Source organism: Sus scrofa, chromosome 6, assembly GCF_054392235.1.
Source record: "Sus scrofa isolate SSC_HxYL_T2T_F1_AM1 chromosome 6, Sscrofa_HxYL_maternal_Yorkshire_Landrace_v2.0, whole genome shotgun sequence".
Lineage (NCBI taxonomy): Eukaryota > Metazoa > Chordata > Mammalia > Artiodactyla > Suidae > Sus > Sus scrofa.
The window spans coordinates 143,016,635-143,042,461 of NC_139388.1; the positions used below are offsets into that span (position 1 = coordinate 143,016,635).

Consider the following 25,827-nt stretch of genomic DNA (forward strand, 5'->3'; position numbering starts at 1 on the left):
AATTTCATTAATTTACTTTGAATTTTATATGAGAACCAGCTAAGAGCCAAGAATAGTGTCCTCTTCGCATCATTGATATTTTTGTTGTGTGTAAAACACAGACACGTACCTAAAATAAAAAGTGACAAACTTGGTCCACATCCCCAGCATCACATTAAAAATACAAAACCAAAATGTGTACATATGTTCTAATTGTTAAAGGGATTTATTTTGCAACAGGCTTGATGGTTTTGAAAGGTTTTGTTGCTAGGTACATACAAGTAGCCTTTTCTATTTTTAGTATTACGTCATCGCACTCTGATTAGAAGGTAATTAGTTCATAAGCCCCCTTTTTTGTTGATCCTAGGACTCAAGAAGGATTCATAAAACACCACTGCAAAGTAATGCAGCTATTACAATGATCTATCTGGGGAAAAATGTGCACCTAGCTCATGATCACTCAGATTTCCGGGATGAAATAAAAGTTTATCAACAGCACTGTGGTGGGGAAAACCTGTGTGTCTACAAAGGCAAACTACTTGAAAAAGGTATACATGAAATGTGAATTTTTTAATTACTTGCAATTGATGCTATAGATAAGCTATTGTTGATGTAATGTCAAAATGATTTCAATCACTCTATGAAATTATGCATATCCAGGGACTTATAAGCCAGCTGCCTAAGAGTAAATCCAGATTTACTGCTCCATGATTGAAATTGAAGCAGCAATTACTCTTGCAGATTGTGGAAGAAAGAATTTGGAGTGATTTAACCCAGTAACAGATTAATTTTGAGATGGAGATATATGACTGTTAAAATGTTGCACGAATAAACTGTCCCCCAAATTGCAAGTTAACTATTTGGCTTGCCATGGTGAATTATATCATACATTATTCTAAGAGGGAAATACCAGATTGGCAATTTGTTCTTTAGAAGTATGTCGAGATAAAAGTCACAAACCCAATAAACTTCAGGGTGAATCACACCTAAATAATGTGGTACAAGGTTTGGCTAAATGTTTTTTTAGTACATTTTCACTTTCATTTGATGATAAATCCATGTTTGTTAGCATAAGATAACTTTTATATTTGGATATAAAGGTTTCACATAATTGTATCGAAGTAGGTTTTTGTCAATATTTAGTTCTATGGAACAGCAGTTCAAAGAAAGACTTGTTACAGGATTATATTTGCAATTGCCTTGCTTAAAACACTTTGTCTCGAAAGTAATAGTGTTTTTACTAATTAAAAGCTATTCATATTTAGATAATCTTGATAGGGACTTAGAGGTTAAGGGAGGAGGTGGGGGCAAAGACGGAGTTGTTACTTTTGACTTTTTTGATTTCCCTCATCAATCAAAAACAGTGACTATTTAATTTTTTAAAATTCATGTACTTCAAGAGAATTGCATATATTTAAGGATAAAGTATTTATTTATTTATTGGCCACACCCACAGCATGCAGAAGTTCTGGGGTCAGGGATTGACCCACATCACAGCAGTGTGACTGCCAAATCCCTTAACTCCTAGGCCACCAGGAAATTCCAGGGATAAAACATTTAAAATCTTCCAACACAAGAAAGGATAAACACTTGAATGTTGGTTTTAACTGAAAGTAAAATGTTACATATTATAATGAATTATAATAAAAAAACATTTTTCTTTATAAAAAATATATATAACGTTTAAAGGAGAATGCTCAACTATTTTTTTTCCCATTTTATATGCTTGGCTGAAAGATGATTTACTTTGTTTCATTTTGACCTGGCATTTGAAGCTCATTCCGTCCACTTTGTTTGTTTGTTTCGTTTTTGTTTTTGTTTTTTGTCTTTTTGCTATTTCTTTGGGCCGCTCCTGCGGCATATGGAGGTTCCCAGGCTAGGGGTCGAATCAGAGCTATAGCCACTGGCCTACACCAGAGCCACAGCAACGCGGGATCTGTGCCGCGTCTGCAACCTACACTACAGCTCACAGCAATGCCAGATCCTTAACCCACTGAGCAAGGCCAGGGATCGAACCCGCAACCTCATGGTTCCTGGTCGGATTCGTTAACCACTGCGCCACAACAGGAACTCCTTGTTCCTTCCATTTTGTAAATGAGGAAAGTGAGAAGAATCCAGAGGTACAGTGGCTTCCCAAGGTCACATGTCCAGCTCTGGGCAGGGTCAGGAGCAGATCCCAACCTCTTGAATAGGTGCAGGACCGTCGTTTAGTACTATCCAGCCCCAGTTAGCTATTCTCAGTAGCAGAGAGTTCCCTGTATTTTCATAATTTGAGGGATAAGAAACCCCTGATGATAGTGACTAGATACCCTTTTTTTTTAATGTATCACTTTAAATTATTATTTTCAAAGAATTGCTGAAATTAGCTATAGTCTAAAATTTGGAGTTAACATAATGAAACTTTTCCTGAGTCTTAGATCACACTTTATTCAACAGAATTCATTATCACATGTAATGGCTATTTGACTGTTGGAAAATGCGGTACATAAAATGAAGAAAGAACAAGGCTTAGCTGCATGACTATCTCAGAGATGATATACATTCTGTGATAAGATTGCAAAACCAAAGGTTATGGGAGAGTGGTACTGGCTAAGTGTTATTTTGCATGCATATTGATCCCAGGACTGACTTTTTGTTATATCATTGGACAGTCTTGAATAACAGGATGGAATGGGGACCTAAATAATTGAATCCTGTCCACACAATAATTTTGTCTCAGCTTGCCCTTGATTGCCAGAAAAGTAATTGTTCAAAATTGAAAAGTTGGGTGGCTCAGAGTTGACTTGTGGTTCAGCAGTCTTAGCAATTTAGCTAGACTGAAAAGAATCTGCCCTTTTTACAAATCAAAGCACTGCATGATTCAGTGAAATGTGAATAGGTTTTCAGAAGATTTCTGTTTTTAAAAAAGGGCGTTTAACGTTATGCCTGGAGCAGTAAACTCATTAAAAATGTGGCATTCATTAATTTCTCTTGCTTTTGGATGAGAATAACAATACAATTAATTATTTAGAAACATGGCAAGTGCATCTTTTATTATCAGAGTAATTCATGATGTCTTGCAATTTGATTTTAGCCATCAGGCCACAGATTGATTGTTATTATATTACTGAATATTTTGGCTACTTGTAAAGAGTACAGTTTTTCACAGACGTTTTTGTTTACCTTACAAACAAGGCAAACCTTGGCCTCTTGGGTTCATGTGGATACAAGGAACAAAGTAACTTTTTTTCTGGCTCTGTTATAATCCCTTCCTTTTCTGTTCCATTTTCTTGTGTTGCCATAACCTGATCTGGTTGTAGCTATTTGTGCATTCACTGTCTCCCTTACCTCCCCCCAGCCCCACGCAGTTATCCTGTCTTTCCTGTGCAGTTTCCTTTGTCTGCGATAGGACAAAAGATTTTAAATTCAAAAGAGTGTTTTAAATTCAAATCTTACCCATCTTTTAAGATTCAGAAGAAGGCTGTTCAGCTTTCTCAGCTGACCTCTGTTTTTATCCTTTTCTCTTGGCTCTTAGTCTACATGGAAAACTGAAGCACTTCATTGTCCTGTGACTAATGTGAACCGCTTTTTACTTGTTATCATATATTGACATTTTTTAAGTTTTTTTTAAATAACCTTATTGAGGTGTTACTTACATTCCATCCATTTGTAAGTGTACAGTTCACTGATTTTTAGGAATTTTATAGGACTGTGCACCTATTATCACAGTTTTATAGCATCTTCACTTCAAAAAGTTCCTTCGTGCCTACCTGTTGACAACTAACCCTCCCTATCTTAGCCAGCTCCAGGTGAACATTGATCTGCTTTCAGTATCCATAGATTTGCCTTTTCTGAACATTTCTTATAAATGAAATCATACAGTAAGTGGTGTTTTGTGTCTTTTTTTCACTTAGCACAGGGTTTTAAACATTTGTGGAGTTCCCGTTGTGGCTCAGGAGGTTAAGAACATGAGGATGCAGGTTTTATCCCTGGCCTCTCTCAGTGGGTTAAGGATCCGGTGTTACAACAAGCTACGGTCACAGATGTAGCTCGGATCTGGTGTTGCTGTGGCTGTGACATAGGCTGGCATGGGCAGTTCCAATTCGACCCCTAGCATGTGAACTTCCATATGCTACAGGTGCAGCTGTAAAAAAAAAAAAAAGTCATCCATTTGTAGCATCTCTCAATAGTTGCTCTCTTCTCATGTCACTGGAATATATTCCATTACATGGATATACCAGATTTTACTCATCCACCCCAGTTGATGGACATTTTTATTATTTCCATTGTGGGACTACTGTACATCATGCTGTAATGAGTACAAAGACAAGTTTTCATGTTGACATCAGTTGTCATTTCTCTTGAGCAGCTTCCTAGGGGTGGGGTTTGATGGCATTTTCTTTCTGAGAATGGGTCACACTCTCTCCTGCTTCTTCATGTCTTTTGATTTTTGTTGTTGTTGTTGAAAACTGAACATTTTAAATCATGTATTAGAGCAACTATGCATTCTGGATTCTGACTTTTCCCTCTGGCAGGTTATTCTTGCTGTTTTTGTGGGGTTTTTTTAGGTAACTTATCTAGAACAGATCTGTGAAATGCCTTCTCTCCTTAGTATTAGCCGAGGATGTCTTTGCTCAGATTATTTTTTAGTTCCATTTTTATTTTTTAGGCTTATCTCTTAGGAGTGTCTCTGTGTTTTCATAATTTAGTGATCATCCAGTGATTTGTTAGAAGTTGTGTTCAAATACTTTGAGCCAGTATCACACCCAGCTTCTGATGGTGAATTTGTTTGTAGGTTTATTAGTTTCCTGGGGCAGATATAATAAATGTCTCCAAATTTTGTGGCTTAAAACCACAGAAATTTATTGTCTCACAGTTCTGGAGGTCAAGAAGTCTAAAATCAAGGTCGTAGCAGAGCCATGCTCCCTCTGAAAGCTCTAGAAGAATTTTCCTTTGCCTCTTTCAACTTCTGGTGATTCTCAGCAATCTTAGATGTTTCACAGCATGTAACTCCATCACTTCAACTATGCTTCTGTCCTCCCATGTCATTCTTTGTGTATCTGTGTGTGTCCTTTCCCTTTTTATAAGGACATCAGTCATTGGATTTAGACAAAAAATCTGGGATACTCTCATATTGATCCTTTCCTGATTATATCTACAAAAACTCTGTTTCAAAATAAGTTCAGATTCTGAGGTTCTGGGTGGTCATGAAGTTTTTGAGGGCAATATGCAACTCACTACTGTGGGCTCTAGAGTGCACTCAGAGTTTAGGCAGTTTTCAAGTCTGTTGTAACTTTTATCTTCTACCAGCCTCTCTTGTTTCTCTTGTACAGGTTCAAGCTCCCAATAGGACAAAGATGTGTGAATAGGTTTGGCCTACTCCAATCCATGCCATTCCCAGTTAGCTGGGGATGTGTAGAAAGCTTATTGCAATGTGTCGATGACTGCCTCATTGCTTGTATCTCCCTGTTAAATTTCTGGCAGTCCACTGACCTGTTGCTTGCCCTAATTAGAACTACAGTCTCAGTGTAGCAGAACCTTTGACCCTCCCTGTTACTTTGCCTCCAAGATTGCTACTTATTACTGGTAATGCCACTGACCAAAGACTTTTTGTCTTCTGCTCCAAATCAAGTCAGCCCCTGCTGCCAATGAAGCTGCTGTTTACTTAGGGCCTGCTCTTCCCTGCTAGAACTATGTTGATGAAATAGTGGCTGGAGAGGGTGATGGGAACAGCCCCAGGCAAGGATGCCACAGGTTCCCATTGTTTTTACCAAAAGTTCAGTACCTTGCCATGAATAACTGCTGCTCGGTTTAAGTCTTTGATGCATTTTCAGAGACAAAATTTTAAGTAAAAGGATTTGGCAACCTCACTCTAGAAGTCTGATACATTGATTTTTGTCTCTCCTGCTAAATTTTAACTTCTTGAGGGAGGAGAACACATTTGATGAGAAGTCTGAAGTGCAGCAAAGTTAAACATCTCATCTATAAAGTGCAGATGGTAGGGGGAGTGGGTGAGGAAGTGGAGTAGAGGGCGCCACCCAGTTACCCACTTCACACTCAGCTAATTAGTGAAGACCTGGAACATGGTCCAAAATCTTCTGATTTCCGGTCTATAGTCTTTTCACTATTCCATACAGAAATCATGAAGTAAAGGTTGGAAAGTGTCACTAAATTTTAAAATATAAAATTATAAATAAAAAGGGAATAAAGCCAAGGTGTCAATTCTTGTTCAATAAGTTTGAGAAACGACAGAAGAAATGGAATAGTAGATAAATGTGCTCTCCAGACATGTGGGTACCAAATGGAAGGGTAGTCACATCAAGAAATTGATCAACTGTGCCCATTCTCAGCCTTTCTTTGGCTCTACTCTCTTCCTGGGCTTAGGGAGTTCAGGGTGGGATGCTGCAGCAGAATGGATCATATTACATGAATGTCCCCCTCAAGTTTCTGTAATAAGGGCAGTAGCTTTCTAGTTACCACTTAAAAGTCTATATATCTGGAGTTCCCGTCATGGCTCAGTGGTTAATGAATCCAACTAGGAACCCTGAGTTTGCAGGTTCGATCCCTGGCCTCGCTCAGTGGGTTAGGGATCCGGCATTGCCATGAGCTGTGGTGTAGGTTGCAGACACAGCTCAGATCTGATGTGGCTGTGGCTGTGGCGTAGGCCGGTGGCTATAGCCCTGATTAGACCCCTAGCTTGGGCAGCTCCTTATGCTGCGGGTGTGGCCCTAGAAAAGACAAAAAAAAAAAAAAAAAAAAAGTCTATATATCATTAAAACAGGTGGATTTTTAAATCTATTGTATCTTAGTTTCCCCAGACACTAACTTGCCAATTTTCTCTTTCCGAGTTTATTTAATTTCACATCACAAATCTTAAGGTATAAATGGTAGAAATACCTTTGCAATAAGCTTATTTTTTAGTGCAAATTGCGTCTGATTTAAATTTTTTTAGGGTCATAATGTGGTATCAACACAGCATTTTGAGATGACTATGAAAGAATAATTTAAAATAACAATTCACTAATTATTTATTGGGGGCCATCTGGGACAGTGGGGCCATTGTCCTGGGTTCTGGGGAAATGAAGATAAGTTGCACAGATTTAAGCTCTCATGGATTTCACAAACATGAAGAGTACAAACACCTAGAGCAGGGTTCTCAAAGTGTAGCCTCTGGACTAGCAGTGTGAGCCTCACATGGTAGCTTGATAGCAATGAAAATTCTTTTTTTTTAATTGAAGTATAGTTGATTTACAGTGTTGTGTTAATTTCTGTTATACAGTGAAGTGATTCAGTTTATATATATTATATACTTTTTTATATTAGAAACGCAAGTTCTTGGGTCCTATGGAATCAGAAACTCTGGGGGAAAGCCTAGCAGTTTGTGTTCTCATAATCTTGTCAGGTGATTCTGATGCACACTAATGCTTGAGAACCACTAGTGTAGCCATATTTTAACATACTGTAGTAAGTTCAACAATAGGAAATGTGTCCTGAGCAGAGAGGAAAAATTGTCAAGCCTAATTTTGGTAGAATTGGAATTGTCCAAGGAGGCTTCTTGTATAAGAAGTGACATTAGAAGTGTAATGAGAAGCAGGTTTCTGAGTCACTCTGTAGAATAGAGTTTCTTAGCATTGGGTTTTGGGACCTCTACAGTGAGACCTCTTCAAAGATCATTATAGAGACTTGGAATGATTAAACATTGTTGATTGCAAGAGGGATACTTAATTTATTGGTGGGACTTTGGGGTGGGTTTGGGATCAAGAAGGGGTCTCAAATCAGGCAGAGCTGAGAATAGATTGGAGATGGAATAAATTGGCCTCATTTATATATCTTTCAGGATGTTTCAAGTAACAACTAAAAATAGAAATTTATTTAAAAGTATTACTGAGAGTTCCTATGTGGCTCAGTGGGTTAAGTACCGAGCATTCTCACTGTGGTGGTTTGGGTTGCTGCTGTGGCATGGTTAGATCCCTGGCCTGGGAACTTCCACGTGCCATGAATGCAGCCAAGAAAAAAAGCATTACTGAGCTCACAGTAGTCTTTTGTCATGTATTTTATCAGCAGATAACATAGCAAGATAGAGGTATAGAATCTAGAGAGATGTTTGGATTCAAGTGCTTGCTCCCACATACTGTATGATTTTGAATAAATAATTGAATTTCTCCAAACCTAAATCTCCACATTATAGAAGCTAGTGATAATAACATTTCCACTTCATAGAGTTGTTGAGAAATAATAACACCCAAGATAATCAGACGTAGTGCCTGGCCATATTAAGGACTTATATAATTTTAGGTGTTACTATTTTATTACAAGTCAAAGAATTTTATAATGCTTTGGAGTATTTATTATATAAACAAGTAATAGAATATGTTTTTTTGATTTAAAAAGTGTCCTCAATTTAAAAAGGAGACATAGAACTTAATATTGTACTTATCTAACAGAAAAATGTGATTTAGAACAGGTTAGTTCAAAGTCAGTTGCTTTCACTAATGTATTTCCCTTTTCAATTCCAGAGACCTTTCAATTTATTTCCAAAAGGCACCACGGTTTTCCCTTCAGTCTCACCTTCTTCCTGAATGGGATACAGGTGAATAGGTTAAGCTCCTGCTGTGAATATAAGCATCGAAAAGGTTCCAGACTTGGAGGCAAAAGAGGCTACTTTGGGTTTGTGTGTGTCGAGAGATCATCTCCTTGCTACAAGTACGGAAACAAATGTCCTTTGGTAGAGGGCAAGTTTGTACATTTTTCTTTTTATGCTTTTATTGATGTATTTCTCACCTCAGTTTGTTAAGAATGATATCATTGTAGATGATCCTAAAATATTTAAGTAAAAGTTGTTTATCACAGTCCTGTGTGTTGTTTTAAAAAGTATAAGATATAAAGTAGGTTTCCAGAAGGATTATATAGTGGGGATAAAAGCTGGTGGTGTTTCAAATTCTGTTTCTTTTCTTTCTCTTCCTTTCCTCATAATGCTTTCAGTTTTGTATCTGAAAGGAAGGAGAGAGGTTTTTCTCCCCCCTCAATCCTTGTAGTAACTGATTTTTGGCTGAGCCCCAAAACATGTGTCAAGCAACTGGCTTATATAGTTGGAGAAAATAGGTTATACATATTAAAGGTGTGCCTGCATTATTATATAGCCCAGTGATTGTTCTCATGCACCTAATTTCAATCTCAGGGATAATAGAATGCATGATAAAAGGTCAGTTTTGATGGATATTTATCAGCTTTCATATTAGATATTCTGTTTGAAATCAGGAGATTTGCTCTCAGGCCTTTTAAAGTTTTTTCTTTCTTTCCTGAAAGTCCTCATGTAGAATTGACTCTATGCCATGATAGAACTTGGGAGGGAACCAAAGAACCTGTCCTCATGGAACCTCTTCTGATAGGGAAAGAACAGGTACCACATCAATAAACCCATGCCAGTATACCAATAATACACCAATGAATTAGTGTATGTCAGATGTTAATAAGTGTGATGAACACAAAACAGGGTAAAGGATGAGGCATAGGGAATGAGGCGGGACAAGGGTCAGAGGGCAGTATTATTTTATGTATGATTGTAAATAAAGGCGTCTCTGGTAAGATGTCTTTTAAGCAGAAACCAGGAAAAAAAAAAGATTCCTTTTCCAAATAGTTTTATAGGTAGAGGAAAAGGGCATACAAAGGGTGTGAGGCAGGCTTATGCTTGGTATATGTAAACTTGTGTGGATGGAGCAAAGATAAGGAATGGGACAGGAATAGAAGATGAGGTCAGAGAGACAGTAGGGTCAAGTTTTGTAGAGTCCTAAGGTCATTGCAAAGATTGACTTTTATTCTGAGAGAGATGGGAAGCCTCTAAGGTTGGTTTTGGGCAATGGCTTGTCATAATCTGACAATAGCTTCTATGGGGAAAATAACTAGGGAGGGTGGGAGGAAGGGTGGAAGCAACTTTAATCCAGAGGGGAGAGAATAGAAGAAAGAATTACAAGTGATTGGGTTCTAGATGTATTTTGAAGGTAGAGTTTACAGGATTTATTGATGGATTGGATACAGGAATGGGATAAAGAGCAGAGTCAAAAATAATTAAAAAGTTTTTGGCCTGAATAACGGGAAAGCTGTCCAGTTAACACGTACGGAGATGTGCTGTGCGGGGAGCCGAGGAGATGCAGGAACTCAAGGAAGGGACTTTGCCTGACGGCAAAAAAACCCAAAGGCAGGTTAGAAGCCTGTCTGTATGGTGAAAAACCAAGGGCGGGCTGAAGCCTGCCTGTACGTGAAAAACCGAGGGCAGGCTGAGACCTGCCTGTACAGTGCAATCTGAGGACAGGCCTCAGGTTACACGGCTCTCATGTTAATGTTGATGGGGAAGAATTGGGGCTTTTCTGGGAAAACAATTTCCGTGTCTGCGCTGGAGAACATGGATTGTTTCTCGGGTGACCTAGTCTTTGCTGTTGTTTTATTTGTTATTCAGTTTTCCTCAGTCTTTCCTGATTAATTACTTACTATTCTTATTTTCCATTCTTATTTTCCTGTGGTAATTTGTGATTTAACAAAATTACAACAATAACATAATAAGAATTTCATCCTGAAGGACTTTTCCCTATTCAAATCCAACTTAATTAAAAACATAGTGTTTGTCTACTAACCAGTTATACAGTAAACTTTGGAGTTAGGATTTTAATAAAGTTTATACACGTTAGACACATATTATTCATGATCAAAAGAAACCTAGCTGTGAGTTCTGTCCTTCATTTTAGAAGCTTTTAGTGATAGCTGGCTAAGTTGATTTGTATTTTCTCACACTGTCTCTCTGCCAAGGACACTTTGAAGATAGACACTAGTCTGAAGACAAGATTTTTTGTGTCTGTAACTTCTTCGGCTTGTGGGAATTGGCTGGCCATGAGATGGATGGTGCTGGGTCTCCTCTTTCCCACATGATATGTTGTGCCTGTTTGTCCTTGAATTGTCCTCACTAAATTTAGTTAGGCTAAAGATTTTAAAACATGACGTATTGCTGCTGTACCATGTGATTGAAAAACAAAATCTAAAAGCTGACCAATGTACTTTTAACACTATGATGTAATCTGTAGTTAAAAAACTGTCTATATAATCAACCACTTATGCCAATAAAATTTGAGCAGTCCAGCGCCCTGAAAGAAGGGACAAAGAGGCTGTCTCCATGTGCATCCGCCGACACCGTCCATCCCTGCAGGAACACCCTGGCTGCTGGAGCTGGACTCCGGCAGAGATGGGGAAGACTATGGAAGATGTGGGTTTTGGAATTGAATGAGGGGGCTTTGGTTTTGGACATACTGAATTTGAGACATGTATGAGCTATGCAAGTAGAGATGTTGAGTAGGCAGTTGCATCTGTGAACGTGGGGTCTGATGCGACGTCCAGGCTGGAAATTTGAGAGTGGTTTGCATACAGACGCCATTTAAAGATGGGATGAGATTGCTTAAGAATGGAATGCAGAAAGATATCTGTGGAATGAGATCCAGGTCACTTTTGTTCAAAGGTAAGGGAAGTAAAGGGGGACCAGGGAAAATCCTAGGAAGGAATACCAGTGATTAGACAGAAAACCCAGAGAAAATAATGCCCTGGAAATGAACAAAAGGTTTATAGACTAAGGGCATGATCAACTGGGTAGAATGGGTGGATAGATGAAGCAAGTAAAGATTGAGCATGATTTAGTAATATATTGGTTGTTGGTGATCTTGGCATTATAGTGGAGTGGTAGGAATGCAAGCTTGATTGGAGGGGGTTTAAGAAGCAATTGGATGACAGCTAAGGCCAGAGATTATAAATAACTCATATTAAAGAGTTTTGTTATAAAGGATGGAAATTGGGTGGCAGCCAGGAAGGAGAATATAGGGATCTGAGGGGTCTTATTATTTTTTAAGATGGGAGATATGATAACACAGTTAAAAGCTGATAAATAAGATTGATAACCTAGACTAGAAAAAACATTGATCAAACATGACATAGAGGGAGAAGCACTGCTGGGGCACAGTGCTTGAGTAGACTAGAGAAGAATGGGATCTAGGGCTCAAATGGATGTGTTAACCTTAGATGAGGGAAACATTTTTCTATGGTAAGAGAAATAAAATGGTATATAGGGCAGAGAGAGACACCAGTTGGATGTGTTGGGACCAACTGGAAGCTCTTTGCTGATTGTTTCTGTTTTCTAGTCAAACAGGAATTTACCAGCCAAGGTTAAGGCTGAGGGAGGAAGGACTTGGAAGTTTTAGGAGAGAGAAGAGGTATAAAAGAGTCATCCAGCAAGTAGGACAGTGAATGGTTTAAGGCACTGTAGTAGGAATGCCCAGGTGTATTCAGGACCCACCTGAGTGCCTTTCTGTTCCAAGTCAAATGTGCAGTCTCCATATCTACGGGCAGTCATTTAACAGATTTCCCTGTAACTCCCAGGAAAACTAATGAGTTTATATACACTCATCCATGCATGAACACACTGCATTCTTTCGGAATTGCTATAAATGTTTGGTCCTAAATACTTTCTATAGAGTTTTAATAATCAGTACCAAAATCCGATTGATAACATCTACTTTCCCATTCATACAATTCTTTATGTGATTTTACTTGGTTCCCTCCAGCTTCTTTCTTGGACCTTTTCCAATAATAATAACAACAGGGTTATGATATTTTAAGAGTAAGCTCTATTACTGTCAACTAAAATGTGCAGGTCTCATAGGACATTGGTTTTCAGCTTTTTGTCAGCTTCATAATCATTTCTTCACATGAAATCTGTGAATATCCTAAATGGAACAGTGTGATGTTATTTGATATCTCCTTACTGCAGATCAGATGAAAGTTGAGGCAGACTGGTTTAAATTGGGCAAGGATGGGCAGATGAGTGCTCCAGCCTTGCTTGTTTGGCTCTGCCCTACTTGAGACAATTCTGATTATTCAAGAAGCCCCAACACTGCGGAACTCCAGTGAAAGTTGAAAACTACCCCTAAGGAAACTGATACCACTTATAATAATGTATAATTTTGGGAGGTTACATCTATAATAATACCTTTCTTTAGTTATTTTGAAGGACATGCATTCATTCCTCCAATTGTTAAAAATTAAATTAATTTTAACTCGTTAAAAAGATACTGGAGTTCCCTGGTGGCTCAGCAGGTTAAGGATCAGGCATTGTCACTGCTATGGCTCAGGTTTACTCCCTGGCCCGGGAACTCTGGCTGTTGTTGGTGTGGCCAAAAAGAAAAAAAAAAAATACTGGTAAGAAGGAGGACATGGTAAAATAAAACAATAGAGAGTTCGGATTTGGAATTACTTGTTTAGGTCCTTAGCAAACAAGGAAAGCTTAGTAGTGGTCACTTCAAAAGTGTGGAGGTTCCATAGTCATACCCATCCCTCAATCATGGGAACTGTTGGAAGAGGCATGGTAGTTTTTTGTCGCTAGAGTGAAACGCATGAAGAATTGCCTAACCAAGTAGAATGAGGACTGTTTTCAGCCTTAGTAATCAGAATCAACGCCTCAAATTGTACTCAGAAGTCAAATAGGTAGTCAGTGACGAGGAGAGCACAGATGTTACCCACTTTGTTTGTCCAATTCCCTCAAGCAGATGGGCAATAAAAAGTCTGTGCGTGCAGTAGGGAGGCATCAAAACCTCTACACAGTCACAACATAAACTGGAAGTAACAGCATATCAGAGGCTCAAAATCAATAGATTTGGTGTTGCCATTGATAAGGGGAGAACAGCTTGAACAGAAGGCAATGCTAGTAATCATAGTCTCTGAAGATTCATGACGCCTTTATTCCAAGGAAAGCAAGTACATCAGTATAGTCAAGAAATATTTATCATGCTTAATACGGGTGTTCTTACTATCCCATTTTTCACAGCCTATAGTTACTTTGAGTGGATATCCTTTTAGCTTTATTTTATAAGGAGATAGTGAAAGGATAAGTGATATAACTGGGTTCTCGTATTTGCTTATTGGGAGAATTAATTAAGATCAATTCCTGTGCCATTGCTTGTCTTGGGAGGGCTCAAATACAGTGAAATCTTCTGCTTAAGAAATTGCCATTGGGTTTGATTCACGTTGAGACAATTTTCAGATTTTACCTATTGTTTCTATTCTTCCTGGACTGGCAAGTCTTGACTGCCTTCTGATCCCACTCTAATAGCTCAGTTCCCTGATAATTGTGTGACATGGAGAGAAGGGGACACGTGACATTCTAAAGGAGGACAGACGTGGAGACTGGCAACTGCCAGGCACCTCTTTCAGGGCAGGGATTGTCTCCAGGCCTTGATGAAAACTTCTTCAGATTGTGTTAGTCTCTGGTGAAGAGAGTGTGTATACTGGCCCTGATGGTAAGCCCACCTGGGTAACATTTGCCTGTGTAACTAGTCATTGGAGAGGGCTATACCTGTCTTCTAACAATGTGGGTGTACATTAGTGTGAGGTGGGGGAGTCTAACAGTCCTGAGCGGAATCCAGCTCCATCCTAACCTGCTGGGTGATCTTGGGCAAGTCGTGGAACACCTGAAGCCTGTTTCCTCATTTGTAGAGTGGTGATGATAGTTCTTAAGTTCCTGGTCTGTGGGAGTAATATATCCTAGAAGACACTGTATGTAAAGTACCCAGCAAAGGGCTTGGCACAGAGGGAGTGCTCAATACTCGCCTTATGATCATGACCGTCATCTGTATTAATGATGCATACCTTATCATTATTGGAATTCCTATTGTGGTATTTAACTTGACAGGAAAAAGCTACAGGAGAATTTATTCATGCTACTTTTGTTATAACATATCTTTTAAGGTATTTTTTAACGCCTTAATTCAGATCATCTGCTGGCTGGACTTCCCGTGTGGCTCACAACAGATCATCTGCTGGCTCACCAGATTTGACTTAGGATGACTTTATAACCTCTATAGATTATTGCCATTTTCAAAGAACAAAAAGCTTCTGCTAGCAAAAATCACCAAAAGATTTTGATATAGGCTTAAAAATGCCATTCTAAAAGTAATGACACTTCTATTAAAATAAGCATTCAGGCTCCTGAAGTGTTTACTTAAAGGGCATGATGATATTTGACTGTGTCTTTCTTAAAAAATCAATTGTTATTATTATTATTTTGCATTTTAGGGCTGACCTGCAGCATATGGAGATTCCCAGGCTAGGGGTGGAATTGGAGCTGTAGCCGCCAGCCTACCCTACAGCCATAGCAATGCTGGATCCTTAATCCACTGATTGAGGCCAGGGATTGAACCTGCATCCTTATGGATCCTAGTTCACTGTACCAAGATGGGAACGCTAGTTTCTTAGATTCACCTTGTAGTTAATCTTTTGTTGTTGTATTTTTGGAATAATAAATTATCAAAGATGGAATGACATCTTTCTTCTGATGATAATTTTTATCTTAGCTTCCTCTTACTTATAGATTTGAATGTTCTTTTATCAAATGATTTTAAGGACTTAAATTTATATATATATATAAATTTTTCTGTCATAAGGTTACAAATATACTCTAAGGCACAAGATTTAGTTTGAGACTAAGTTCTTAAGTTACTTTCTTCTCTTTTTCATTATTGTGGGTAAAGCTATTAAGAATTTGTTGTGTTTACAAGATTTCGGTACTAATAAAGAGAAAATAGTTTAATTTACTTTGTGTGGTATAATAAAAATGTTTCTTGTAACGTTTCTTTCTGGAATAAGAGATAAGTGGTTTAAAGAGCTTTGCAGTCCACTGTGCTCTATATAAAGGCTAATCAACAACTTTAATGTTTTTCTTAGGTGCATTATTGCAATGGGCCTTGACAAAAAAACAACTTCACCAAAACCCAGGAAAGAAAGGAGTAGTGAGAAAAGAGAGGAACTGAAGAAGGGTGAGGGGAAGCTGAGGAGGAGCAAAGAGTACCTGACACCAAGAAGGAGAGACAAGGAGGGCAGCAAAGCCTCTGCTTCAGTCATTTTTTCAGCTCAGGACCTCAACGCAGAGGTGGATGAAGTGAGAACTGCTGTTGAAGAAATGGAACGAAAAGGAAAGCCAGGACAAGATGTTTGGGAAGTTGACCAAGAAAACATATTTAAATACGGTAAGGACCAACACCAGGTTCTTTTTTGTTGCTGTTGGGTTAAGTCTTTAAAATGTGGATGTTACACATTTGCAAAATTATCCATTAAATGTTGTTACTCAGTTTTGATCTTCAGGCAGCTCTGTTACACGTGAGGAACCCCTGACAGTTTTGTAAGGAGGTCTGCGTGGCCCACCTTAGAGGAGGGCAGCCAAAGTCCAGAGGGTCAAAGGTCTCTGTTGGGGAGTTGTGGGGGGGGAGGTTGTGTGTCTCTGTTCAGACATAGTCCAGAGGTTGTGTTTACTTCTGCTGGGAGAGACCATTTTCACCAAATGGAATTTTGCCTGTTTTTTTCATTCTTGAATGTACCTTGTTTTGGTGAAATGGATGCTTTGGCATCAGGTAGGCACAACTTATCTGATTGTACAGTGATAGAGTATTCCGTAGATAAAAAACATTTGATGTAGGCCTGGGGCCCTAGAGCCTGTCTGCCTTTCTTGTCTTCTTATTCTGCTCTTCTCTTTCCTCCCCTTTCCCCTCTCCTTCTTCCTCTTCCTCTTCTTCCTCCTCCTCTGCCTTTTGCCCCTCCTCTTATTGTTTCTCCCTGCCACCTCAACACACACACACACACACACACACACACACACACACACAATGTAACAATAATATGTAATAATAATAATAACAATAAAAGTGTCAGGCACTCTCCACACACCATTTCATCTTATCTTCACCTTTGATGTGGTAGATATTATTACTCTCTCCATTTTACAGGTTAAGAAACTGAGGCTCAGACATATACAGAGAAGGTAGCAGAATTGGGATGCATACTGTAGGAAAGGAAAACAAGAAACTGTGCAAAGAATCAGGAAGGAGGAGCTGCCTTTGTGTCCCTCTTAGACCCAGGAGACAAAGCCTGGATTAAAGGAGCAATAACCATGGGCTGGGCTGGCTGGGGAAGGCTAGCATCAGGAATGGGGCAGATCCTAGAGCTCTTCTTCCTCACCTTCTCCAGCTGCTGCCCAATGGCTTCAGAAATCCAAGGGAGTAATTACAGAGTTGTTACAGCCTTGGGGTCTTATGTGTGTGTATTACTGAAATAATGTGACTATCTAAAAAAGATTTCACTCCTAACCCTTTGACCCAGTTTACCTCTCTGCATGAGCCTTTCTAGTCGTTATTCTTAGACTGTAAAATATTAAGTATCTATAGATAGCAACAGCAACAGCAGAAAGATTAATAAGTGGGATGTGTTTTCATGTGTTTTAACTTTCAGGACGTATAGTTATGTTTATTTGGGCCATGTTCAGTTTCTGCATTTTTTTTTTCTTAAACCAACATAGCCAGTGCTATGAGTAGCATACTTTATGCCTGTGATACAGCTTTTCCCTAGATCTTTCTTCTATGTTGGCTCATTAATGGACTTTAGATGCCCATTTCCATTTAAAAAGAAGAAACAGTGGAGCCCATCTTCAGCTCTCTGTAGAACAGCCACTGATGGTCAGGGCAGCAAGAAGCCTGTGTGGAGGTCAGCCAGGGAGAGCTGCTGCTGAATTGATGTTGACCTCACGTTGACTCGCTTTCCTCATTAGTGGGGTTGGTAAACAACAAGCTAATTACATTCTCTGGAAGAAGGAAGATGAGACGGGGAAACAGAAGAAATTATGAAAAGGGATCCAGAAAGCATGCCACTAGTGCATTCATATTGAAAACAGGAGTAGGTGACACACCAGAGGTGTGCTTTGAGCTGTGATGCTGATATAGTGCTCATGGTTAATAGAAGGCTAATATTTGAATGCGATGATCCTGGTGGGTAGAACAAAGCCAGTGCAGCCTTGAATTTCCTATTTTAAGAGAAAACATTGATGCTTCTGCCAAATAGGATGCACAGATTGTTCTTGTGGTTGACTCCCTGGTCCTTCAATTTTCTCCTCTGCTTCAATAATATAACTGAAATTCTGCCCTAATTGTGGACACTCGTACTTCTTGATTTTAATCAGGTGCCTCCGTTAAAGTCTATTGCTGTCAGTAAAGCACATATTGTATATGATTTCCTCTGTTCTGTGACCAACTCCCTCCACCACGGAATCAAAGCTGCTCTAACTACTGTCCATAACACTGTACGAAGCATATTTTAGGAATTACTGTTGCTGAAACTCAGGCCTCTGTTCACCAGTGCCGAATAGAAATGTGGAGACTTGAGTTTTGGGTGAAGGAGAAGAAATAGCTTTATTGCTTTGCCAGGCAAAGGAAGGAACAGCAGCCTAATGCCCTAAAGACTGTGCCCCCCTTTGGGAGAGAATAGGAAGTACTTTTATAGTTTAGGAGTAGAAAATAGGGCACAGGTAAGCATCAGGGTAGGTGCAAGCTTGCATTGTTTTTCAGAGTTGGTGTTAAGTGGTCCCAGGGCTAGTTCTGGGAGTCCTTCTTTCCGGAATGAAGAATGCTTCATTAACATCTTCCATTCGTTGGGGACTTTAGTTCTGTAGAAGAACTCCAAGATATTGTTGTTTTTATTCTTTGAGGAGGGACCAGGACCCTGCTTCAAGGCTGCACTTTTGTCTCTGGACTGCTCCTCCCTGTTCTCTGCAGCTCCTTCCTTCTCTGATTAGCAACTGTTTGAACTCAGGGAAGGTAAAGGAGGATGAGTGAGGCCTATTTCCTAAAAAGCAGTGGGAGACATAGGCTTTTGTGCCCAGGAGCCTCATAGGGCCCTGCCCAGTTACATTATCGCTTTTAATATTCACCATAACTTTGTGAGGCAGGTGCCACCCATATCACAGATGAAGAAACTAAATTTTAATGATGTGGATCAGATGGATTAAGGTCACACGGCTAAGTGTTTTAACTGGTACCTGGGCACATATTTCAAAACCCTCCTATTCACCACTATGTAATACTGTTGATGGAATTACAGCCCTTTATTCATCTACTGTTTGGCCCCTGATTATCTGTTGACCAGCAGCAAATATCTCTGTGTTTCTAATGTGTTTCTCTCTCTGTGTGTTTTCTGTGGCTAATATCAATTATTCTTTCTAGGAAGTTTTCCATAATCTCCAAATGACTTTCCATTCTTGTTTGATTCCATTTCATTCATTTGACACTCTTTCACATAATTAATCATAAGCCCTACATAAAAATACACAGCAGTCGAGCCCAGTAGTGTTAAACTAACATTACTGAGGACTATGTATAAAAACTATTGTAATATTCCTACAGTATTTCTTATGTACCTACATCTTATTTCTTCAGCAAAAATTGGAGCTACCTTAGTGGGCAGGAGTTGTGTTACTGTAATGTCTTTCAATTGCATCCTCTTCCACATAAAAGGTTCTCAGTAAAGGCTTATTGATTGACAGTTTACTGGGCCAAGTTAGGTACTCTCCTATTACTTGGCCTGAAATATTTTAATCAAAATATTTGTTTTTATTGGTATTTCCTGTTTATGTCATGCAATACAAGTAAAATTTTTTATCTTCTCACTTATTTTATAATTTTGTTTTGCTGATAATGTCACATTTCTCTTTCTCCATATTAAATCTCTTTCATGAAAACATTCTCGTGATGAGTTCTCTTTATTTGCCTTTTTTCATTGCAGAATCTGATTTCACTTTTCTTCTCACATGGCCCTCATACACTTTTTGCATTAACAGAACTTTATATGCACAAGGCATGCATTTCTAAATTAAGTTTCTTTCATTGTGGCAGGATGGACAGCTCTCAAGTAATTACTCAAGAGGCCCCTAGCACTGGAGAAGAAACCAGACTCACCAATAACTGAAAGACAAATAGGGAAACCTTTGTTTTCCCTGTAATTTTATTTTAAAGATAATTGTTTATTGGCTTAATTGGTTCTGCATGAAATCCTTTTGCTTTCTATACTTGGCATGTTGTCACTTCAAGATTTTTAGTTTTTGGTGGAAGAAAAAGGGGAACAATTAAATATGAAAGGTGAAAAATTATAACCACAGGGGACAGCTGGCGTTTACTTGATGTGACAGTTTCTTTTTTCTGCTACAGATGTGTTGCACTTCTGTAGGGAATGAAGCCCAGTCACGACAGTGACAGGAATATTCTATTTCATAAGAATTTTTATCCTTAGAATGTAATTATTTTATTGATTGTCGGGATGAATAACGCATGCGATTTCAGTTTTAGCCTTCGTATAGACTCCTTCATAATGCCTTTTCGTGATATCCATTTTGTTCTCTCAAAGAATGTGTTATTCACAGTATTACTTCTCAGGGCCTTGGGCTTGATTAATTGAATTTTTCCACTTCACTATTCATTAACTTGATATCCAAATATTTTGAACATTCTTCCTATGAAATATGACCTCACTGGATCTCCAAATTAACTTTCATTATTATAATCCTGTTCTCTTCATTTTTAATTTATTTCTAATTTATTGTTTTCTAGCAAGTTCTTCTCTTGTCCTTTTTGGTTATGGTAGATGATGATGTCCATTTGTAAATGAACTTTTATGAAGTTTCAGGCTTGTCATTTGGAGCTTCATTTCTTTAGTGCTCTTGTATATGTAACTGATTGCAGTCTTTGATCATTTCCTATTAGTTTTCCATGTTCACTAATAGTGTGAAAAAGAAGCAAAGAAAGGCCCAGGGAGGAGAGGATAATGGAGTCAAAGTTCTCATTAAAGTGGAAATTGGTTCAGTATTAGGCATTCTGTTTTCATTCTCACTGTGGAGATTTTCTTTTCTCAGAATATGAAGAAGATTTTGAAGTCGACGAGGAGAAACAAGATGAGAAAGCTAATGAAGAAGGACAGGCTGATGATCTGATGAATGGGATGTCAAAGTCACCCTCAGATGATGAAAAAGATCATTTAGACCCTGAAAAGGAGAGTGAAACCTTGTTGCGGAAGGCACCAGATGCTGATGACAATGTGAAGGATGAAGGGGCTGGATGCTCTGAGAGTGAACTGGAAGAAGATAAGCAAGGCAAGTTATTTAGCTTATCATGTGACACAGGCTGTTTAGCAAGTGTACTCACTACTTTTCTTTTTCTTATATTTAATGAGATAATGTTCTTTCAGGGGACTGCTTCGAGCCTGGTTGCCTAAGCAGAGGGTGCTCATCAACCCATTTCCACAGATGTCCAAATTATGGAGTCACTTTTTAATCCTTTCTGTTTCCTTAGTTTGTTGGGATTTTTCATCAGGGCGTCAGGTAAAGCTCATAGTGATACATCTTCTTTTTACTTAGAAAGTTACAACTTTAAAGAAAAAATCTCAGACTGTTACATCCCTTTATACACACACACACACACACACACACACACACACACACCATACCATTTTTGTGACTTTGGAAAAATGAAAAGTGGCTCTTATTCAATTAAAGGAAAACTTGAAAATTCCTCCCTTATTTATTAATTTTTTAAAATTGCATTTTATTGAAGTAAAGTTGACTTACAGTGTTGTATTCACTTCTGCTGTATAGCAAAGTGATTCGGCCATGCATATACACATGTTATGAGACATCGAGGAGATCAGTGGGGACCTGCTATATAGCACAGGGGAATCTACTCAGTGTTCCTCCCTTATTTATGTTCATTTTTTTCCTTAACTTACCTTGAACACAGGATGCTGGCATATTAGTTTATGGAAGGATTATTGCTCTTGGCAAAGTTTCTCCCTTGCAATCTTCAAGCCTAAAATGACTCTGAATGTTCGCAGGGAAAATACAGAACTTTTCAGGTAGATAAAGAAACCCTCATCCTCTGAGGTATATTTAAAACTTTTAAGACCTTTTAAAACATCTTAAGTTACCAAAATAATGTCCAAAGAAGGAACTCATTTTATCTCATAAAAGGGTTTGGCTAAGGCTATGTGGTTCTTAGTAAATCAAAGATCTTCCCAGGTACTTTCTGGGCATTTGCCAGGAATGACAATAACTCTCTCTTAACTTAATATAGTTAAGTATGTATATGTTTTTGTCGTTTGCTTTAGAATGAGATAACATTATGGATGACTTTTTGAATTGCTATTCATTTCCCCCCACTTTTTTCACCTCTCAAAATTCTATATAAAAATTTCAAAATTTTAAATTCAAGGAATATATTGGGATAATATAAGCATAAATAAGTCATCTAGTAAGCACAAGAGCAAATATTTAGTTTGCAGTTCTATTCTCTTCAAGAAAATATTCAAGCAAACCTATCTAAAATTTCATGCACACATATTCAAGGCAATAAAATAAAGAACAGAAATTAGAGTAAGAGAAAAGATAATTTTACCAGGAACTGAACATGAAACCATGACTGTACTTGAAGTAAAAATGTAATCCTAAGCTTCCTGATAGTCAAAGTAGAGTGAAGCGCAATGTGAAAAATTTGAATGATGTTAACTTTCAGTAAATTTGAAAGCAAGATTTGCTACTGTCTTTATTAGAGTGGAAAGAACTAATCAGTGTTAATGGTCAAGCACTGAAATTTTTTATAAAGCTTTAAATTAGGCCTGTAATTTTCTGTAATTTCTTTTAATACTTATTTTTTAATGTTTCTAGGCATGTCTAACGTGAGCTTTTCTTCGCAATTTGAATGCGAATATTGGATTTAAATTTATTTTCCTATATGACATGGAAAAATTTAAAGAATTCTATGGAAAAGTGATGCCACTTGAGTCAAATTTTAAAGAAACTATACAAGTGACTTGAACCTGGGAAAAGATTGAAAGTGTGTTTACATGTAAATGTAACTGGTTCAAAACCCAAAGGACTCAAATTTTTATGTCTTCAATAATGATGGAGAATTATCAAGTATTGATTTCATAAAGAGCTGGTACCTTATTTCAATATATCTGGGGATTATTTGTGTATTGCATAACCAACTTGCTTTCTTGGGATCAAATGGATCTTTTCCAAGACAGCAGTTTTTTATTCAAGCAGACAAGGATGTAGGCAGTATTTGTATCTTACTTGGAAAGGAAAGCTTTAATCATTTAGACCTGTAATTATTGAATAACTGGCAGTGATAGGTAAACTTTAACATTGAATACTGCTTGCAAATAAATAATTGGAACCCTATGTTTAGAAAGGCATCCTGTAGGTAATATTTAAGATTCAATTTTGTGCTAAGCACTGTGTTAAATATTTTACATGAATTATCTGATTTACCTCAAACAACCTCAAAAAAAGAGGACTTTTAATTTCCATGCTGGGAAACTGGAAATGGTGAGATTAGGTAAGTGACTCACCAGCCAGAAAGTGGTGGCACCAAGATGCAAACTTCAGAGCCTGGATTTTGGAGAAACATTTCTTCAAGTAAGACAGTGTTTACTTATCTAAAATTAAAGCAAATTCCCCTAATAAAAGAGTTTTGTTTTCCTTAAGAATGTAAAATAGAGGCATTAACTTCAGCTTATCCTATTCCCTAGCCTCTGTTTTGTTTGTTTCTTTGTTTTTTGTCTTGTTTTTAAACAGAGGAAATTAAAAATGGACATTTTTCTCAATTTACCCAAATTTACCTTTCTCCTACCTGGTTGGACCCCCTCATTCCCACTCCCAGGCCTTTTGCTTATTAGTTCAACTCAGCCCCTTCTCTTCCACAAGACTTCTACTTTGGCAGCCTTCACTGAGCTCTTTATTTTGTGAAACTCTATTATTCAGTAGTTCATTTTTCACTTATTATTTCATGGGTGTTAAAATTTGCTCCTCAGATTAATTACACAAGTTAATAACACAGAAATTAATTACACTACAAAACTTAGGACTATGTGTTCTTTGTTATTCCTCACAGAGGTAATTTCCTAAAAGATATTTTGTGAATATTAAGCAATTACTTGATTAACCCCCAGAATACTAACACGTTTTTGTTAGTGCCGTATCTAGTTACAGCTACACTATATGATAATTATCAGAATGTTATTAAAAACATTATATAGAAGTACATTATGTAGATAGAGGATATATGATATTTTAAATACAGATGTAATAAAAGCTATCAGAACATATAAAATCTAGTCCACAATGTCAAGAAACTTAAGAGCCAAAGATTAAATTGGCATTTTATTTTGTTTCGATAATGATGTTATTAAACAGTTTTTTTTTAAGAGCTCCTTTGCATTCTAGGTATTTACATTAAAACTTTGCCATTATCCTAAAATAAAATCTCATTGCTTATTACTGTTTCTTTTTCCCACTTCCAGGGTCTTTTCTTTTCCATCTTTTTATTTTGATAACCTGACCCTGTGTTATTCAAAAACATGCTTTTTAGCATGCAGGGTATCAGAATCAGATTTCATTCAGCAAACAAGAAGTATATTAAAAATGATAATGACATGATAGATTCCTTAAAACAGTCTATTGAAAAACCAGACAGCATTTCATCTTGCAAAGTGTAAGAAGCATATTGTGACCACTGAATCCTAGACACTGGTGCATCCTTTTTATTGACATGATTAAGAATCTTGCTGTTAGTATTTGGATGTGTTTCATTTGAACCTGCCTGCACCTGTTCCCAGAGGGCAAACAATTGCCCAGGCTGTCACTCTTGTGACAAGTCGGCCCCATTTAAACTGCCAGCAAATAATTCCATCGGCCGCTGTGATGAATACTCTGTGCTGAGCAGCCCTCGAGTGATGGAGTGTAGGGCCTGGCGCCGCTTTAAGAGAAGACGCTGCTTTAGGAATGATGGGTGAGACTTCCCATCGTTTAAAAAGAGTGACAGCTTCCTTTCCTCTGCATTTGTGTTGGCAACCCCAGGGGCTAATTCACCAGTTGAAAATATATTGTCATGGATGAATGTTATAAGGTGGAGGGGAAAAGTGTCATGTTGCTGAGAATAGACTTTTATGGACAGTTTTTGGGTGATAGAGCCTATGAGTAAGAGGTAAACACTAAGTAGCTCCTTATGAGAAAGAGGCCGGGAGTGGTGTGTGTGTTTGTGTGTGTGTGTGTGTGAGAGAGAGAGAATGAAAATCTGTTCCCAGAATACAAAGGAAAAAACATAACAATTAAAGCAAATTTTTTTTCTTATAAAAAGACAACCTTATCTTTTTACATATATAATATATAAATAGCATATAAGTATTTTCCATTTGTCATCCTGGGGTGGTACAGTGGACATTTAGCTAAGAGTAGCATTTGTGGGCTCATGACAGTGGCGCCCCCTGTCTTGAAGGTCTTTGGCAGGTAGAGTGGTCTTGGTTTTAATACACTGGGTCATTATAAAAGAAATATTCTACCAAAATTACAACTTTATAGTTAATGGACATTTGGTATTATTATTTAAACTTCTGTGGGCCTTACTTTCTAGATATAGAAAAAGAAGATAACTTTTCCATGGGATTAAATGTTTGTAAAGTGCTTACCTCATTGTTTGGTACAGAGTAGGTGCATAATCATGACCAGGTTTTATCTTTTTTTCTCAATAAATGGATATTGTGATTACTATTCTTAATATAATGTATGGGGTTAAGTCACACGAAAGAAATGTATTCAAATATATTTACCATGTATGTATCAGAGAGGGAGGAGAACTGAAAGTCGTAGAGAAATGAGTATTTGATTTGGTGAGATTAATTTTTTCATGTAATTTCTACGGTGATTTATGGAAAGCAATTAGAATTCATCCTCATTTTGCAGAGAAAAAAATAGAGGCTTAGAGAAGTTAAGTAGCATAAGCAAATCAACGTTAACGAGCAGTTTAGTCATGATTGGAACACCTAGGATGTCTTACAGAAAAACAGGATTTTCTCTCAACCTCATTTGCATCCAATGGTAGTGAAGCAAAAGAGGGAATAGTTACTACTGAAGAGTTAGTTATTGTCCCATGAACAGGGAAGACAGTGAGGGATTTGGGGACTGATTGTGGAGAAAGA

General features: G+C 37.9%; 1 protein-coding gene across 3 annotated transcripts in view; it reads left to right on the top strand.

The window, feature by feature from the left end:
* ERICH3 (glutamate rich 3) overlaps window positions 1-25,827 on the top strand; it is a 112,218-nt gene that overhangs the window by 64,212 nt on the left and 22,179 nt on the right. Inside the window, exons 8-11 of one of the 3 annotated variants that reach the window (XM_084964685.1) lie at window positions 347-527; window positions 8,475-8,661; window positions 15,709-16,010; window positions 20,711-20,947. In XM_084964685.1, coding sequence (XP_084820811.1) covers window positions 347-527; window positions 8,475-8,661; window positions 15,709-16,010; window positions 20,711-20,947 — 907 coding nt within the window. Of the gene's footprint in view, window positions 1-346; window positions 528-8,474; window positions 8,662-10,984; window positions 11,459-15,708; window positions 16,011-20,710; window positions 20,948-25,827 lie in introns of those variants that run through there. The other 2 variants (XM_084964686.1, XM_084964687.1) reach the window with 2 other exon arrangements.